This window comes from Ochotona curzoniae, unplaced genomic scaffold (genome assembly GCF_017591425.1).
Source record: "Ochotona curzoniae isolate NIBS_2020 unplaced genomic scaffold, NIBS_Ocur_1.0 contig_4502, whole genome shotgun sequence".
NCBI lineage: Eukaryota > Metazoa > Chordata > Mammalia > Lagomorpha > Ochotonidae > Ochotona > Ochotona curzoniae.
In genome coordinates, this window is record NW_024466308.1 from 408,360 (window position 1) to 425,870 (window position 17,511).

Here is a 17,511-nt window from a genome sequence, read left to right on the forward strand (position 1 = left end):
TGGCCGCCTCACCTGGGGGCGGGGACCACAACGACCCGTGATTGGCTGTGAACCCTTCAGGGCCCGCCTTAGAACCGCCCCCGGCCCATGCTCATTGGCTGAGCCCACAGGCCCTTGGAGAAGGGCAGGTCTCATTGGCTGGACTCCTAAATCAAGGCCTATGGAGGGCGAGGCCTCTTGCTGAGGGGTCGTGTTCCCACCCGTTGCTCCCCACATGGAGATGAGCACCTGGAAGTGGCGGTGGGGATCGCTAGGATCCACCGGGATCCGCCGGGATCCGCCGGGATCTGCCGGCGGTCCGCGCCGCGGGGGAGCTCCCGCCCGCCTTCCGGGCGGCGCGCGCATGTGACGTCACCGGCGCCGCGCCCGCCCCGAGGTCGGTGCTGGCCTGGCGCGGCGATGGCGCTGTCCGCGATGCTGGCCGGAGCCCGGGCCTGGCTGCGACGCACGCCCGGCGTCCGGGTGAGACCCAGCGGGGACCGGCTGAGCAGAGGGGCCCCGGGCGGGGAGGCCCTGGGGGGACCCCGCGTGCCTCACTGTCGCCCCCCGCTTCGTGCAGGGCCTGACCTCGCTGGCCGGAGCGGAGCAGCTGGCGTCGGGGACGAGCACACGTGAGCGAGCAGCCCCGGGGGTCCCGGGGGCTCGGCTGGGGGCGGTGACCCCCGGGGTCGGGGGCTGGAGGCCGTCATCCCTGGGGGTCAGGGGTCAGGAGCTGCAGGCCGTCATCCCTGGGGGTCAGGGGTCAGGAGCTGCAGGCCGTCATCCCTGGGGGTCAGGGGTCAGGAGCTGCAGGCCGTCATCCCTGGGGGTCAGGGGTCGCTGGGGGCGGTGACGGGGTGGGGGCCCTGACCCGCCGGGCTGACCTGACCCTACCTCCCTTGCTGGGTCCAGGTTCGCTGCAGCCCGTGCTACGGACATGCGAGCTGCCAGTCCCCGCGCACCGGCGGCCGGTGCAGGCCTGGGTGGAGTCCCTGCGGGGCTACGAGCAGGAGCGCGTGGGGCTGGCCGACCTGCACCCCGACGTGTTCGCACTGGCACCCAGGTGAGCGGGTGGCAGGGTGCGTGCTGCGCGGCTGGGACACGTCGCCGCGTTGTGGCTGTTAACCTGTCTGGCCCAGGCTCGCTGCAACCGCTGAGTAACGACTTAATTCTGTTGCATCCTAAGATGCACGGAATGCTGGCTTACCATTCCTTTTCCAGATTTATCTTGAGTTGGAAGGCAGATTTGCAGAGAGGAGAGACAGAACTTCCATCCGCTGGTTACTCCCCAGGTGGCTGCCACTGCCGGGGCTGAGCCGATCCACAGCCAGGAGCTTCTGGGTCTCAGGAGGCAGCAGGGGCCCCCCCGGCGCTTGAGCCGTCACCTGCTGCCTGCCAGGCTGTGGGAAACAGGATGCTGGGACTGGGAGCTGAAAGCCACACCCTCGAATGTGGGGCACACTCCCCCAAGCAGCAGGATCTTAACTGCTTGGTAGCCACATTAAAGCAGATGCCACAGGCTAATCCACCGCCTGCAGTGCCGGCATCCCACGTGGGTGCCTGTTCCTGCTTCCCACCCAGCTTCCTGCCTGTGGCCTGGGAAAGCAGTGGAGGACAGCCCAAAGCCTTGGGACCCTGCACCCGCGTGGGAGACTTGATAAAGCTCCTGGCTCCTGGCTGCGGATCAGCTCAGCGGATCAGCTCGGCTCCGGCCATTGTGGCCACTAGGAGCGTGAACTAGCATTCTTCCAAGTAAAATAAAATAAATCCTTTAAAACAACAACAAAAACACACATGGAGACGACAGGCTTGGTGTGCCCGGTCACCAGCCTGGAGCTGATGGCATGGGGCGTCCCTGTGTGGCGTCCATGCCCTGACCAAGCCACCTCACCCCGCGCGGCTGTGCCCCAAGGCCGTGGGGCAGGCCATGGCGTGGCCTCCCTGAGGGGCAGCACTGGGAGCAGGAGGGAGGCCAGCTCCCGCCAGCCACAGCTGGGGGAAGGGCAGGTGCAGGTGCCTGGGGCTGGCCTGCACCTGGTGGAGGCGGGCTGGTGGGGCATGGGGCCTCAGGTCTCTGTCCCCGCCCCCAGGCTGGACATCCTACACCAGGTGGCCATCTGGCAGAGGAACTTCAAAAGAATCGTGAGTGACTCCTTGACAGGCGGGCAGGGAAGGCGAGCCAGCAGGGCCGGTCACATCCCTGCCCAGGCCTCGTTCCCTCCATGCTTGTGGCCATCGTGCCAGCTGGGAAGGCAGGCACCTACTTCCACAGAGCACACCGTGTGGGGCCGGGGAGTGAGCCAGCAGCTTGCACACCCCTTATTTTGTGATCCTGGGCAGGGTTGTCCCAAGGAAAGGGGCTCACCAGATGGAGGGGGCGGGCAGCCACTCCCCCACCCCGCACGCTTTCCCCACACCAACCCTGTCTCACTGAGCCCCGCCTGTGTGACAGCCCAGTCCCTCCCCACAGTGCTCAGCGCTCCCCCCGTGCCAGCCCCCCTCCGCCACGAGCCGGCTCCTGCCCCAACTCCCGGTCCTCCTCACCCCCAGGGACCTCGCAGGGTGGGGGAGCCTGACCCCCAGCACCTGCTCCCCGTGCCCACAGAGCTATGCCAAGACCAAGACTAGGGCCGAGGTGCGAGGCGGCGGCCGGAAGCCCTGGGCGCAGAAGGGCAGCGGGCGGGCCCGGCACGGCAGCATTCGCTCCCCCATCTGGAGAGGCGGTGAGTGTGGGTGGGCTACCCAGCACCCACCTTCCCTGCATATCTGAATGGCCTAGACAGATTCCTGCAGCAGCTGGTACTGGGCCGAGCTGGTGCCTAGCACCCCGACTTCAGCCCTTCACCCCCACCCATCCCCCAGGTACAGCGGTAAGAGCAGAGGCAGGGCCTGTCCCAGGCACCACAGCTCCTGTGCCCAGCAGGGTTTCCACACTGCACCCCCTCGGGCTCTGACCTGGGCCCAGCTCTCCCTGCCTGCACCTGTCACTTTACAGTGGCAGCCACCTCACTGACCACCCGCACCCTCCCCCAGCTTGCTTAGGGTTTCTGTCAGTGCAGTGGGTCAGGAACCCGCGGCTCTCCACAGTGATCACGGCTCCCCAGGGCCGGCTCTTGTAGGCCTCAGGTTGTGGGCCAGTGGGTGGCTAGACCCCTGTCCCACGCTGCTATTCTGCCATGCAAATAAGTGAATAAAACCGATAGAAACCAACGCCGGGGCAGGGCAAGAGCCTGCACGGCCCACAGGGCCCCAGCCATGTGCCCACAGGGGGCATTGCCCACAGCATGGGGCCCCTCACAGGAGCCGTGTCCCCGCAGGGGGCATTGCCCACAGCATGGGGCCCCTCACAGGAGCCGTGTCCCCGCAGGGGGCATTGCCCACAGCATGGGGCCCCTCACAGGAGCCGTGTCCCCGCAGGGGGCATTGCCCACAGCATGGGGCCCCTCACAGGGGGCATTGCCCACAGCATGGGGCCCCTCACGGGAGCCGTGTCCCCGCAGGGGGCATTGCCCACGGCATGGGGCCCCTCACGGGAGCCGTGTCCCCGCAGGGGGCATTGCCCACGGCATGGGGCCCCTCACGGGAGCCGTGTCCCCGCAGGGGGCATTGCCCACGGCATGGGGCCCCTCACGGGAGCCGTGTCCCCGCAGGGGGCATTGCCCACGGCATGGGGCCCCTCACAGGAGCCGTGTCCCCGCAGGGGGCATTGCCCACGGCCCACGGGGCCCCACGAGCTACTATTACATGCTGCCTATGAAGCTGCGGGCGCTGGGCCTGCGGGTGGCCCTGAGTGTGAAGTTGGCGCAGGTACACAGCTGGCCCACCCACACAGGGCACACCCTGGAGGGTGGGGAGCCTCTGGGCGCCGGGGGTGGGAGTTGGGGAGCCCCAGCTGGACCTGTGTCTCCACCAGGATGACCTGCACATTGTGGACTCCCTGGAGCTGCCCACCGCCGACCCGCAGTACCTCACCGAGCTGGCCCACTACCGCCGCTGGGGCTCCTCGGTGCTGCTCGTGGACCTGTGAGGGCCGGGCACGTGTGGGCGTGGTGGCAGGGGCTGGCACAGATGCTGGCCTCGGCAGCCTTGCCCAGCTCAGCACAGGACCCCGTGTTGCAGGACTCACGAAGGCATGCCCCAGAGCATAGTGGAGGCCACGGCGGCTCTCAAGACCTTCAGCCTGGTCCCAGCTGTGGGTGAGCCCGTGTCCTGACCACTGCCCCAGGCCCCCAGGGCGGCGCGCTGCCCTGCACCTGCAGCCTTGCCCCAGCGGCCACTCTCCGGCCACGGCCAGCAGAGGGCGCGTGGAGCGGGCAGTGGGAGCCCGGGTGTCCCCGCACTGACTGCTGACCGCAGCCCTGTCCCGCAGGCCTCAACGTGTACAGCATGCTGAAACATCAGAGCCTGGTGCTCACGCTGCCCGCCGTGGCCTTCCTGGAGGACAAGCTGCTGTGGCAAGAGTCGCGCTTCACACCTCTCCATCCCTTCCGCCTGCCCTACAGCGACTTCCCGGGGCCCTCCCGGCAGGCCGCGCAGGCTGGCCCCGCCCACGTGAGCCCCGGCTCGCCCTGACTGCTTTCTACAGAAATAAAGTTTATTTTATAATCCAACAGCAAACGCAGCAGCTCATCAGGTGCCAAGTTTGGCCTGGTTGGTGTGCAGGGCGGCTCATGCCTGGGCACTGGGGCTGACGGATGGGGTGGTAGGAAGGCAGCCACAGGGCTGCCCATGGAGACTGCCAGGGTGGCCCCGTCCCCGACACAGCACGGCCCCTGCCAGGGTGGCCCCATCCCCGACACAGCCCCTGCCAGGGTGGCCCCGTCCCCGACACAGCACGGCCCCTGCCAGGGTGGCCCCGTCCCCGACACGGCACTGCCCCTCCCAGGCACCGTTATCTCATTGCAAGGCGGGGGAGCCTGCCTCGCACAAGCAGGTGTCCTGGCAGCCCTAAGATCCCAGCACAGTCCCTGCTAACTACGCAGACGCCTGCCGGGGTGGGCTGTTGTAGGTGGTGTCACGGGCTGAGCGTCCGCCTGCAGTGGAACATCCCACACAAACACTGGTTCAAGTCCCAGCTCTTCCACTTCAACCTGCAGCTCCGGGCTTTCTGAATTCTGCCTGGTCCAGCTCTCTTAGAGACCCCCTTTTGGGGTGCATGTGCTGGCACCCCACCCCTCCATTTCCAATCCCGACTCTGCAGCAGGCGAAGGCTCGAGTGGCCGAGACCCTGCTGCCCACACTGGAGACCCCCGACAGTGGCGCCAGTTCCCCGCGCGGACACGGCCCCAGTCCCCAGCTGCTGGGCTGGGGTGACGCTCTTCTGTCTAGCTCTCAGTAAACAACCTGAGAGAGAAGCAGTGTGTTTCAAAAGCAGATGCCTTGCCAAGAATGTGCACACACACACACCCCAAGCCAGCGTGGAGTCAGGAGGCGTTTACTCAGACTGATCTCACTGAACCCAAGACAGATTATACAACAGCACGGGGCGGTTTACTCAAAGTCTGCCAGAACCGCCCCCTGTGTGCGTGGGTGGACAGCCTGGGCACAGAGCCCCAGCCGCCTGCTGCCCGGGGCCAAAACGTCCCCAGACCCCCTCCCACGATGCCCTGGCTTGCTGTCCGGTCTGGGCCATTAGTGGGGGCCTAGGGCTGAAACAATGACTGGGAGTTGCATGTATCCTCGGATCCTTTACAGCTGTGCCCACTGAAGGGCAAGCCGGGGGAGTGGCTTGCACAAGGTCCTAGCAGTGACAGACACCAGCCCACCGTGCCCACCGTCCTGCCTGCCCTCTCAGCCTCTGGGCAGCGCGGAGGGTCGGCCATAGTGCAGGTGTCGACCCGGAAGTTGACGGGGCTTATAATTCCTGCACCGGCTCCGCTGCTGACGGTGTGGGACAGCACCGGAGGACGGCCCCGTCTGGGGAGCTCACACCCACACGGGAGACCAGAGAAAGCTCCTGGCTTCAGACGCTCTGGCCGCTGTGGGCATTCAGGAAGTGAACCAGCAGATGCTCTTTTTCTCTCCACAACTTTGCCTTTCCAATAAATATTTGTAAGACTATTAGAGCAAGGAAGAGGGTGCGGCCCGGGACGGGGTGGGGTCTTGGGGAGGCTGTAGGCGGAAGCCGTGGCCACAGAAGGAAGGCATCGGCTGTGACAATGAGGATGGAGATGGAGGGAACGGCAGGGTGATCACGCAGCCACTGAGTGCGAGGGGCAAGGGCCCTGGCTGCTCCCGCTGTGGGCGCAAGACCCGCGGCAGGCCTGGCAATGGGCAGGAAGCCGTGCCCTTCCTGCAAGCAGCAGCTAGGACCCGGGCAGCAGTGGCCTCCTTTTACTGCAGGAAATGCCCAGGGGACCTCGACCAGGAGCCCACCTGCCCCTCCCAGGACCTCCACCAGGAGCCCACCTGCCCTGCCCCCTCCCAGGACCTCCACCAGGAGCCCACCTGCCCCTCCCAGGACCTCGACCAGGAGCCCACCTGCCCTGCCCCCTCCCAGGACCTCCACCAGGAGCCCACCTGCCCTGCCCCCTCCCAGGACCTCCACCAGGAGCCCACCTGCCCTGCCCCCTCCCAGGACCTCCACCAGGAGCCCACCTGCCCCTCCCAGGACCTCGGCCAGGAGCCCACCTGCCCCTCCCAGGACCTCGACCAGGAGCCCACCGGGAGCCTTGACCGGGAACCCCCCTGCTCTCCCGGGGCTCAGGTGCTCACCTCAGGGCAGGGACCATCTACATTTCCAGCGCCATGCCCAGCCTGCCCCCTCCCGCCCTGTGGCTCTCCTAGGCCGCACCCTTGGCCACCCAGCCTAGCCCTGCTCCCACTTCACTCAAAGCACAAAGTCCTCCCAGGCGACCGGCACTGTCCACCCCCTCACCCTCACGGCTGTCGGGGTTGTTCTGTCCCACAAGCCACTCCCACCTCAGACCCTCTGTACGCCCCACTGCTCTTGAGGGACACGGGGAATCCCTTCCTTACATCTTCCTGGTCTCCGTACAAATGGCAACTTCTCCAGGGCTCACAGTCTCCGCATGCAACGCCAGATTCCCATACAGGCACTGGTTCCAGCTCCCTGCCTGCGGCCTGGGAAAGCAGTGAGGACGGCCCAAAGCCTTGGGACCCTGCACCTGCGTGGGAGACCTGGAAGAGGCTCCTGGTTCCTGGCTTCAGGTCAGCTCAGCTTTAGCCGTTGTAGCCATTTGGGGAGTGACCCAGAGGATGGGAGATCTTTCTGTCTCCTGCCTTCTCTCTGTATATCTGCCTTTCTCAATAAAAATAAATATTTTAATTAAAAAAAAAAAAACACCCTTTTAAATGAAAGCTCAGACACTGGCGGCGCCAGGGGGCGCTCGCCCCCCGCGCACCTGCTGGGTGGGAGGCCCCCCGAAAGCTCCCGAGAAAAACCCAAACTCAAAGAAGCTGCGGCGTAGGATTTTCCCGGACTAAAGCCACCGGAAGGCCGCCGGTCCCACTCTCGGGACTTGGCCCGGGCCGTTCGGGGGCCCCGTCCTCCCCGCCCCGCGGCCCAACACAAAGATCCCCGTGGAAATTCCTTGGGAACAGCCAGCGCACGAGACCCCTCCCTTCCCCTTCTGCCGGGCGACCTCCCAGGCTCCGCGCAGGTCTCCATGCCGACGCCGGCGCGTCCACAACAGGAAGCCTCAGGCGGCGCGGCCCGGTGCCCTGGGAACAGGGGTGTCCAGCGCTGGGCATCTGGGGTCACACGCGCCACTCTAGCCAGTGCACGTGCCCGGGGTTGGAGGCTGCAAGCGCAGCACCCAGCCTGCGCGCGCCCACGTCGGGCGCAAGGCCGCAGCAGCACCCCCCCAGCCACACACACCCTCCAATCCCAACCCGAGCGCCCCTCCTCTGTCGAGGTCAGGACCACGCGGCTTCCTTCCTTGTTCCGAGGACCCAGCAAAGACGCCCCAGCAACGCAGGCCAAGAGAAAAAGGGGAAGCAGAGTGGGGGCAGTAGGGGAATGACGCAGGGCCTGGGGCTGTTCGGGCCATTTCTGGGGAAGTCGCTGCTGAGGACGTGTCCCTCAGGGGTGGGGCATTCTGCATGCAGGGCGCCCCAGCGAGAATCCTGAAAATCCTCCCCCAGCCCCACTCTAGCAATGGGCTGTTTGGTTAAAGAGGGCTTGGCAGGTGCTGGGAAGCCAGGGCTGTTTTCCAACCCTTGCCCCTCACACACACACTTTCCGGGTGCAGCCTGTTTAGCCACGGGTGAGATGGGCGCAGCCGGGGCTCCAGCTCTCCAGGAAAGCGGGACAGGATTCAGTGAAAGGCTGAGCCGACCGGCGCGTCACCTGGGGCATGCTCCGTTTCCCATCCAGGTCCCTGCTGACGAGCCTGGGAAAGCAGCGGAGGATGGTTCAAGTGCTTGAGTGCTTGCACACGCCCCCGTGGGAGACCTGGAAGGAGCTTCTGGCTCCTGACTTCAGACCAGCCCAGTCCCGGCCGTTGCGGCCATTTGGGATAAGACCAAGCAGATGGAAGATGTCTCACTGCCTTTTCAATAAATAAATCTTTGAAAAACAAAACCAAGCCCAGATCCCAGCTCTGATTGCATGCAGAGCTAACTTGTGCCTGGAGACCAGCCCTGCCGGGCTTGGGGCTGGGAGTGCGTGCGCCCGGGCAGCCTCGCCGTCGCCCGGCCCCCCGCCGCGCCCTCCTTACTTTTGCTTGGAAATTCCGCCGCTGCAGCGGTCAGCGCGCCAGGACCACCCCTCTCGGGGCAAGGCACCCTCTCGGGGCCGGAAATGCCGGAGTCCTCGTTCCGGAGGGGCAGGCCACGAGGTTTCCGGGAAAGAAGCGCCGCCCCCCTTCCCCGGCCCCCTGCGACCCGCGGCTATAAGAGGCGGGGAGGGCGCGCGCTCCACACCTCCCCAAGCCGCTTGCTGACCTCGGTGCGTCCGCTATGGCTCCCGACGGTGCCCTGCCCGCGCTGCCCGCGCTCCTGGCCCTGCTCGCCGCGCTGCTGCTCCCAGGTGAGGCGCCCACGGGGTGGGCGGGCTGCGCGCCCTGGGCGCAGGTGTGGCGGGGGTGATCCACGGAGACCGTGTGCGCCTCCCCCAGGCCACAAAGAGGCCCTTGGGAGCCGCCGATTGCCAAGACAGCGAGCGGCCCGGCGGGTTCGAGCCCCAGCTCTGCATGCTCCCCATGCCCCCACGGCCGGGTGGCGTGGAACTGCAGATTCGGCCGCCCCAAGCCGGAGTTCTCGGCTGCGGAATGACGCAGGGGGTGTGTGAGGGTAGGGGCAGGGGGTGTGTGAGGGTGCTGGTGGTGGTGATCGCTGGACACCTGCCTCGCTGGGAGTTGGCCCCACGCAACCTCGTTCATCTTGGGGACCCCGGCCTCCACCCCCGACTCTTTCCCCAAGAACGCCGGGTTCCTCCTCTGGCGCACCCCGGGGACGGGGGAAGTCCAAGGTTACAGCAGCTTGGGGGGAATTCCAGCGCTGGCTTGATCTGGGGCTGAAAGCGGAGAAATGGGACGCCCCGTGCGCATTCCTCCCGCGGAAACTCCAGCCTCTCCGTCACCCCACCTTCCCGAGGGTGGCGGTGGGCGGCGGTGACCAGGGTGCAGAGCAGGAGGGCTGAGCCCCGCTGGATGCGCACACGGGGCCAGGCGACCCATGCACTCCAGCCTCCTGTCCCCTTGTATAGCTCGGTCTGCTCCGCGCGCCCCGGGGCCTCGCCATTTCCCTCCTAGCAATGGGCTATTTTCCACAGCTGACTTTCTCCCACGCTTCCCACCCTTCCCCCACCCCACCCGGATCCAGATAAAACGGATCTGAGAACCGGAATCTTGGGGCCCCGGCAGGTGGGAGGGGCGGCCTTCGGGAGGGTTTTTTTTTTTTTTCTCCTAATTTGGAGAGTTTGAGGAATTGCAAGGGAACGAAACAGACCTGCTTCCTCCCCGCATGTCCCAGCACGGCGAGTGCTTGGTACCCGCCCCGTGCTGAAGGTACTGGCACTGTGGCCTAGGTTAAGCTCTGCCCATGGCACTGGCGTCCCATAGGGACGGTGGTTCAGATCCCAGCTGCTCCAGTTCTGATCCCGCTGCCTAGGAAAGCAAGTGCTTAGGCTCCTGCACCAGTGTGGGAGGCCCAGGTGAAGCTCCTGGCTCCTGGCTTCAGACGGGCTCAGCTCTGGCGGCTGTTGAATCCATCTGGGGGTGAACCAGCAGTTGGAAGACCTTTGTCTCTCCCTTCCTCTCTGCAATTGTGCCTTTCCAATAAAAATAAGTAAACCTTAAACAAATCAAAAACAAAAGCCAGATTGGGCCTCACTGCTTGCATCCAGCCGTCACTGCCTCGACCCTGGAGCGAGGCCCGTGTCTTCAAGTAGCCGCTGCCTGGTCAGGGTGGGGACGGGGGCCTTCCTGACCCTGCGGTCCACCCTCCTCCAGGACACTTGGGGTTCCCTTCCCTTCTCTCATCTGTCCCCCAGTTTTCTTTCTCTGCCCTCTGTGGTCAAAGCCCTCACATCCTTTCCTAATTATCTCTGCTGGCTCATGCAGTTTTTGGCGGAGCTCACGGTTGCAGTCATGGTTACGGTCATGGTCACGTGACCGATTCCCGATCCTTCTCCTTCGCCCCATCCCAGGACCTGGACGTGCCCAGACATGGGTGCTCCCGCAAGAAGCCACCCTGCCCCGAGGAGGCTCCGTGTACCTGAACTGCAGCACGGCCTGCCCCCAGCCCTTGAAGCTGGGGCTGGAAACACCGGTGGACAAGGAGCTGGTGTCCGAGGGCGACACCTGGAAGCTGTTCAAGCTGAAAAATGTTGACAGTGACAACAGTCCGCTGTGTTTCTCCAACTGCCCGGGGCAGGAGCAGACGTCTGCTATCGCCTCCCTCACCGTGTATGGTGAGTACCAGGCCTGGGGACCACACGGGGACAGCCCTGGGAAGTCCCACGGTCATCTGAGAGGCCCTTGGCGAAGGTGTCTGTTTTTTGGGAGGGAACAATTGAGAACATTCGAGAATGTCGGCTGACTGGGCTTTGTTCCTTATAACAGGTCAAGGCCCTGAATCAAAGGCTTGGGTGGGGGATGGAGAGTGGGGGTGGGGGGAACCTGCAAAGGGGAGGGTGGTATGGGGCACCCACGTCCTGTGCCACAGGCCTGCTGCCAGCCAGGGTGCCCTGCGAAGGCAGCACATGGAGGCCCAAGTGCTTGGATCCCTGCCACTCTCAAGGGAGACCCACATGGCGCTCCTGGCTTCAGCCTGGCCCGGCTCTGGCTGCTGTGGGCATCTGGGGAAGTGAGCCAGCGGACAGAAGCTCTCTCTCTGCCTTTCACACCAGTAGTCTTAGAAGACCAAGGTCAGGGGTCAGGGCTTTGCAGAGTGGCCAGGCATGCCTGGGTTTAGTCCCACGCCACTTCCACGTCCGGCTCCCTGTTGACGCGGACTCTGAGAGGCAGCGGGTGCTGGCTCAAGGCCGTGGCTTCTCCCCACTCACCTGCAAGAACGTTCCAGGTTTCCAGTAAGCCCAGCCCGGGCTCTTGGAGACATTTCGGAGTGAACCAGCCAATAGAAAATTCCCTGTCTCTCTGCATCTCCAAATACAATTTTTTAAAGATGTATTTTATTTGTATTGGAAAGTCAGGTATACAGACAGGAAGATCTTCTGTCTAATGATTCAGTCCCCAAGTGGCTGCAATGGCCAGAGCTGCACTGATCCGAAGCCAGCAACCCAGAGCCTCTTCTGGGTCTCCCACGTAGATGCAGGGTCCCAAGGCTGTGGGCCGTCCTCGACTGCTTTCCCAGGCCACAGGCAGGGAGCTGGATGGGAAGCGAGACTGCCGGGATTAGAACCGGTGCCAATATGGGATCCCGGTGTATGCAAAGCAAGGACCTTAGCTACTAGTCTACCACACCAGGCCCTCTAAATACATCTTAAAGTTTGAAAAATAATATCTGGGGAATGGGGCAGGGTGTCGGAGCTCAGGGAACAGGTGCCTGGGTCCTAGGAACCAGCCCGGGGGGGTGGGGAGGGATGAAGGCAGTAATTGATGGGCAGAAACCTGCTGGCACAGGCGGCCAGCCTGAAGGGGGAGGGAACGCGAGGCAGGGAGTGCCCTGTCAGGTTGGCAGGGCCCACCGAGGCAGGGAGCACCACGCACCTGCCAGGACTGGCACTGGCCTTGAAGCGACTGTCGGTTGGGAGGGAATCGCCTCTCCACGTGTCCTTCAACTTTGGGGCTGAAAAGGGGTCGCCAGAGCAGGTCCAAGTTCAAAAACAATAACAGACACATTAGCAGGGAGCTGGCTAAATGAAGCAGCCAGGATTTGAACCAGTGCTTACAGGTGCTGCTGGCACTCCAGGCTGTGGCCTGACCCACTGCGCCACCTTCGAGTTGGTTAGACATGGGTCCCAGCCCTGACCTGACCGTGGCCTTACTAGCCGAGTGACCTCGGGGTTTTTAGGGTTTTTTTCATCCGCTGGAAGCCCCCCCACCCCCAGTGGGGGCTGACTAAGCACATGCTATGCCTCTGCCTGGTCTCCCATCCTGGGGGAGGCAGGGAAAGCCCCAGGCATCCCCAGGAGGCTCTGTAAACCCCCAGGAAACCTCTCGGAGCGCCCCGTGGCTCTCCGCTGCCTGACAGCTAAAAACCCAGGACTCTGGGCTTGAGGTCTGACTCTGTTCCCCGGGAAATTTGGGTACCTGTCCCCGGCCTGAAGGCCCACCAGCACTGGGGTCCAAGGGGAGGGAGACTCAGGCTCGGTGTCAAGGTGACGTCGCTGGGTGACAAGAACCTCCTCTGCCAAGGTGGGACAGGTCAGTGCTACAGGATGAGTTTCGAAGGATGTGTAAGAGTTTGTTTAAAACAAAAGTCTGGACTTAAGGTGGGGGAAGGCAGGAGAAGCTGCGGGCTGGTAGGGGAGTCTGGATGGAGACGCCCTGGGTGGCACTTTTCCATGCCAGGGCGGGCAGCTGAGTGCCAGGGGAGCCGAGAGGAACACGTGGTGGGCGGTGTGTGCAGCCGTCCCAAGTGTTGGGCCCTGGCGGTGCCCACCAAGGGAGGGGCCGGACAAGCATGTGAAGAATGGAGCCGCCAGGATGTGGAGAGGCACTGCAGTTCAGCTCAGAGGCCAAGGAGAAGGAAGGGCAGGGCCCACTTCCCTCGGCTCCCGGCAGTCACGGTCGGGGTGGGGAGCTGCTCTTGGCGGAGGGAGAGTGGCGGCCAGCGGCGGCTGCTGGGTCCCTGCGGGGGCTGAAGCTCCAGCGGGGTGGGAGGAAGGCAGAAGCAAGGCTGAGACTTGGGGGGGTTGGTCGGTTCCAGGAAGTGGTTGGAGGTAAGAGCTGACCTTGAGGTTCCTCTTGAACTTTTTTTAAAGAAAAATTTTTTGAAAGCTTTTTTGAGATAGAATTTACATAGCACCCAATCGGTGTGTGTGTCAGGGCATCTCAGAGTATATTCGTAGCCTTGGATAGCCAGCACCGCAAACGAATTTTACACCATGTCCCTTGCCCTCAGAAAGCTGACTCACGGCCCCATTGCACAGCTCGGCAAGTGGAGGCTGACAGGCAAAGTCCCCCAAGACTGAAAGCAAAGTGGCAGCAAGGCCCCCCGAGACTTCACCACCCGTGCCCCTAACCTGCCTGGGCCTCTGAGAAGGGGCCAGGGCAACGGGAAACATTAGGACCCGTCAGGGGAAGCTGGGGAGGGGGGTTAAAGCTTTATTTCTACAGGAAAAATCATATTTACAGAGAGAAGAAATAAAAACATCTTCCATTTGCTGCTTCACTTCCCAGAAGTCCTCAGTGAGTTGGACTGGGCCCATCTGCAGCCAGGAGCCAGGAGCCTCTTCCGGGTCTCCCACGCGGGCGCAGGGTCCCAAGGCTGTGGGCCATCCTCCGCTGCTTTCCCAGGCCACAGACAGGGAGCTGGGTGGGAAGCGGGGCTGCCAGGATTAGACCCTGCGCCCATATGGGATCCTGGCGTGTGGACCTTAGCCACTAGGCTATTGTGCCGGGCCCTATCTGATTTTTTAATAAAAAATTAAATCTAAAAGAAAAAAATTGCACTGAAATGCTTTCCAGGACCCTCCTTTTTTTTTTGTTTTTGTTTTTGTTTTTGTTTTTGTCACCTCTGTAAGTAGCATCTGAACATTGGCTGGACCAGGCACCTTAGCTGCACACCGACCAGGTTTCTCCCACCCTGAGCTGGTGACTGTAGAATGTGGTGGTTTGCCAAAGCCCTTGTGGCCTCACCCAAGCTCCTGGCATTCCTGTCTGCTTAGGTGGCAGACACGTGGGGCCACTGGGCAGTGAGGCACCGAGGGCGGGGTGGCCGGCCAGCGGGGAGCTCAGGGGACTTTCCTGTATGTCACCTGCAGAGTTCCCACAGCACGTGGAGCTGGCACCGCTGCCCGCCTGGCAGCCCGTGGGAGAGGACTTCACTCTGAGCTGCCGGGTGCAGGGTGGGGAGCCCCGGGCGCGGCTCTCGGTGGTGCTGCTGCGCGGGCAGGAGGAGCTGAGGCGGCAGCCAGCGCCCCTGGGGGAGCCCGCGGAGGTCATGGCCACCGTGCAGGCGGGCAGAGAGGACCACGGTGCCAACTTCACGTGCGTCACAGAGCTGGACCTGCAGCCGCAGGGCGTGGGGATGTTCAGGAACGCCTCGGAGCCCAGGCAGCTGCGAACTTTCGGTGAGCTGGGAGTGGGAGGGATGGTGGGATGAAGGGTTGGCGGAAGCTGCCTTCCCGTGTGAGGCGTGGGGTTCCTGGGGGTCTTTGAGACATGGGGGAGCATGCCCAGAGCCTCTGAACTCAAGGGGGTACATGGAGGAGGGACATTCCCCTGGAAGCACTGCGTGCCCATCTGTTTTTGCTCAACCCCATCCTCTCCTCCCTCGTCCTCATCAGCCCTGCCCCAGAGGCCTCCGCACCTGACCGTCAGCACCCACAACCTGGAGGTGGGCTTACAGGGCCACGTACACTGCTCCCTGGCTGGGCTCTTCCCCGCCCCGGAAGCACAAGTCCGGCTGCAGCTGGGTGGCCGGGAGCTGGACACTACGGTCACGCACGTCGAGGACTCGGTCAGGGCCACAGCCTCGGTGGAGGTGACGGCGGAGGAGGAAGGCCCCCAGCCACTCGTGTGCACGGTCCTGCTGGGCACCAGGCAACAGGAGGCCAGGACCACCCTGACCGTCTTCAGTAAGAAAGGGCAAGGCGGGGGGTGGGGCTTTTGCCGAGGAGCCAGTGCTGTGGTCACCGGCAGCACCTGCATCCCATGGGGGCGCCAGTTTGAGTCCTGGCTGCTCCACTTCCCATCCAGCAGCTCCCTGCTCTGGTGGCCTAAGGGCTTGGGCCCCTGGGACCCTTGTGAGACCCACAGGAAGCTCCGGGCCCCGCCTGGTTCATCACATGCCCTTCCCCCAGATTTCCCGGCTCCTAACCTGACACTGAGTCAGCCAGAAGTCTCTGAAGGGACAGAGGTGACTGTGCAGTGCGAGGGCCACCACGGGAGCACGGTGACCCTGGACGGTATCCCGGCCCAGCCACCCTCCCCGCGGGTCCAGCTGCAGCTCAACGCCAGTGCCGACGACCACGGGCGCCGCTTCCTGTGTTCCGTGGCCTTGGAAGTGGACGGGCAGGTGTTCCGCAAGAACCAGACCCAGGAGCTGCGGGTGCTGTGTGAGTCCCGCCCCCTGAGCTCCCCTGACGCCCTCCCCCCAGTGCCACAGCCGGGGCCCCACGGGCTCACCTTGCTGTGTCCATGCAGACGGCCCCAGACTGGACCAGAGGGACTGCCCGGAGAACTTGACGTGGCCAGAAGACTCCTGGCAGACCCTCACATGTCAGGCCCGGGGGAACCCGGCCCCAAACGTCTCCTGCCAACATGAGAGCACCGGAAGTCGCCTGCCAATTGGCATACCGCAGCCTGTCAACCTGCAGCTGGCTGGCACCTACTGCTGCCGGGCTGTGAGCCCTCGCGGGGAGGTCACCCAGATTATCATCATCCATGTGGTTCCCAGTGAGTATGCCCCCCTGGGTGGGCAGAGACAGGGAGCAAGCCTGGGGGTGCCGGGGTCTAGAGGGGGAGGCATGGCTCGGGACACCTTGGGCACTCCGTGATGGAGGGTGTGGTCCCCAGCCGCCTGCTCATGCACACGCTGGCAGGCGGCAGAGGAGGGCCAAAGTCCTTGGGCCCCTGCGCCCCACCTAGGAGACCCAGACTGAGCCCCTAGCTCCGGCTTCAGCCTGACCCGGCCAGGGCTGCTGGCACATGTTTGGGGGAAGTGAACCAAGGCATGGAAAATCTTTCTCTCATTGTGCTCTTCAAACGAATAATCTTACACAATTGCCACCTCCCCTACAGAGCCTCTGCTGCCACCTCTGCTCGTCATCCTGGTGGCAGTCCTCGCCCTGCTGGGCATCGTGGGCACCGCTGGCTACGTCTACAACCGCCAGAGGAAGATTAAGAAGTATAAGCTACAGCAGGCCCAGGAGGCGGCCGCCATGAAGCTAACTGCCGCCCAGCCCTCGCCATCCTGAGCCCAGACCCTCTGTTCCGGATCAGGGGCTCCGGCAGCGCGGGGACGTCCTCCCCACCCCAACACGGATGGGGCAGCCGTCCACCCGCAGTGGTGGACATAGGCCACTAAGCTACAAGCCAGTTCCTCCAGACACCAAGTGGTGGAGGGCAGGACAGTGGCCTCCCAGGTCAAGGTCATGGTTACCTGTGTACCTGGGACTGCCTCAAGCTTTATACCTGACCAGGTGCAGACCAAGCAGGAGGGAGAAGATGGGGGCCTGGCAGAGGGCAGGGCCTGGCTCAGCCGGAGGAGGGCACGGCCATCCCGGACATGCAGCGGAAGATGCTTGCCCCCAGGCCGTCTGGACACGCGTGGACACTGAAACACACCCCTGTCCTCAACCCTTGATGACTTTATTTATTCACGTCCATGGTTATGCCAACTATTTATTCAGTGCCTGTGACGGACTAGCAGGGTGGACCAGGCAACTGTGACCAGAGCTGCCCAGGCGCTCTTTGTGGGCTCACACTCAGGGTGGCCAGGTCCAGGTCCAGCTGTAGTGGCTGTTAACATGCCTGGCCAGAAAAACCACCCAAGTGTGCCTGGGGGCTTCCGTACGGTGAGCCGAGCTGCTTCCCCCTGTGCCGCACGAGGGGCGTTCTGCTACGAACGCACTGGATGGATGTGGCAGTGGGTGCCAGCCTGTGGCCCCCAGCTCTGTTGCCAGCCCCTCCTTACCCGCTTTGCACCCACATCCACCACCGTGTGCCAGTGGAGCTATGCCCTGGCCAGATGCGAGCACCCACGGCTTGGCCACGGCGTCCTAAGGACCTACACCCACCTGTCTCGCCTGCCCGTGTTTCCTGTGTCTCGGGGCCATGGGACTAGGCAGGGGGGTACCTAATTCATGATTTGTGGGAGGGAGCTATCTCTGGACACCCCCTCTCCCACTGTTCCAATAAAGGCTTTTCTCTGCCTGCTGTGTGAAGTCCAGCTGGGAGCCTTGGAATCCCACGCCTGAGGCTCTGGCTCAAATCTGGG

At 63.7% G+C, this 17,511-nt stretch overlaps 2 protein-coding genes across 4 annotated transcripts; both read left to right on the top strand.

Moving 5' to 3' along the window:
* Positions 1 to 212: 212 nt before the first annotated feature.
* On the top strand, positions 213 to 4,584 carry MRPL4 (mitochondrial ribosomal protein L4). 2 transcript variants are annotated; one of them, XM_040986271.1, is made up of 9 exons: positions 213 to 462; positions 560 to 640; positions 903 to 1,042; positions 2,070 to 2,121; positions 2,585 to 2,702; positions 3,680 to 3,786; positions 3,893 to 4,002; positions 4,099 to 4,175; positions 4,349 to 4,584. In XM_040986271.1, exons 1-9 carry the CDS (start codon positions 400 to 402, stop codon positions 4,549 to 4,551), a joined length of 951 nt encoding a protein of 316 aa, XP_040842205.1. In that variant the 5' UTR covers positions 213 to 399; the 3' UTR covers positions 4,552 to 4,584. The 2 variants fall into 2 exon arrangements, with proteins under 2 accessions (XP_040842205.1, XP_040842204.1); XM_040986270.1 differs by having other exon boundaries at positions 215 to 462; positions 560 to 611; positions 892 to 1,042.
* Positions 4,585 to 8,878: 4,294 nt separating this feature from the next.
* Positions 8,879 to 17,450, top strand: ICAM1 (intercellular adhesion molecule 1). 2 transcript variants are annotated; one of them, XM_040986268.1, is made up of 7 exons: positions 8,879 to 8,971; positions 10,592 to 10,855; positions 14,333 to 14,641; positions 14,858 to 15,148; positions 15,374 to 15,628; positions 15,717 to 15,968; positions 16,314 to 17,450. In XM_040986268.1, exons 1-7 carry the CDS (start codon positions 8,902 to 8,904, stop codon positions 16,487 to 16,489), a joined length of 1,617 nt encoding a protein of 538 aa, XP_040842202.1. In that variant the 5' UTR covers positions 8,879 to 8,901; the 3' UTR covers positions 16,490 to 17,450. The 2 variants fall into 2 exon arrangements, with proteins under 2 accessions (XP_040842202.1, XP_040842203.1); XM_040986269.1 differs by having other exon boundaries at positions 15,717 to 15,958; positions 16,316 to 17,450.
* Positions 17,451 to 17,511: the final 61 nt, after the last annotated feature.

Bases quoted from the DNA above. Each gene is read 5' to 3' on its own strand.
- MRPL4 (XM_040986271.1), top strand. From the start codon at position 400: ATGGCGCTGTCCGCGATGCTGGCCGGAGCCCGGGCCTGGCTGCGACGC. The intron at 2,122-2,584 runs GTGAGTGACTCC...CCGTGCCCACAG, and splicing joins AGAGGAACTTCAAAAGAATC to AGCTATGCCAAGACCAAGAC. The intron at 3,787-3,892 runs GTACACAGCTGG...TGTCTCCACCAG, and splicing joins TGAGTGTGAAGTTGGCGCAG to GATGACCTGCACATTGTGGA.
- ICAM1 (XM_040986268.1), top strand. From the start codon at position 8,902: ATGGCTCCCGACGGTGCCCTGCCCGCGCTGCCCGCGCTCCTGGCCCTG. The intron at 15,149-15,373 runs GTAAGAAAGGGC...CCCTTCCCCCAG, and splicing joins GACCACCCTGACCGTCTTCA to ATTTCCCGGCTCCTAACCTG. The intron at 15,969-16,313 runs GTGAGTATGCCC...CCTCCCCTACAG, and splicing joins CATCATCCATGTGGTTCCCA to AGCCTCTGCTGCCACCTCTG.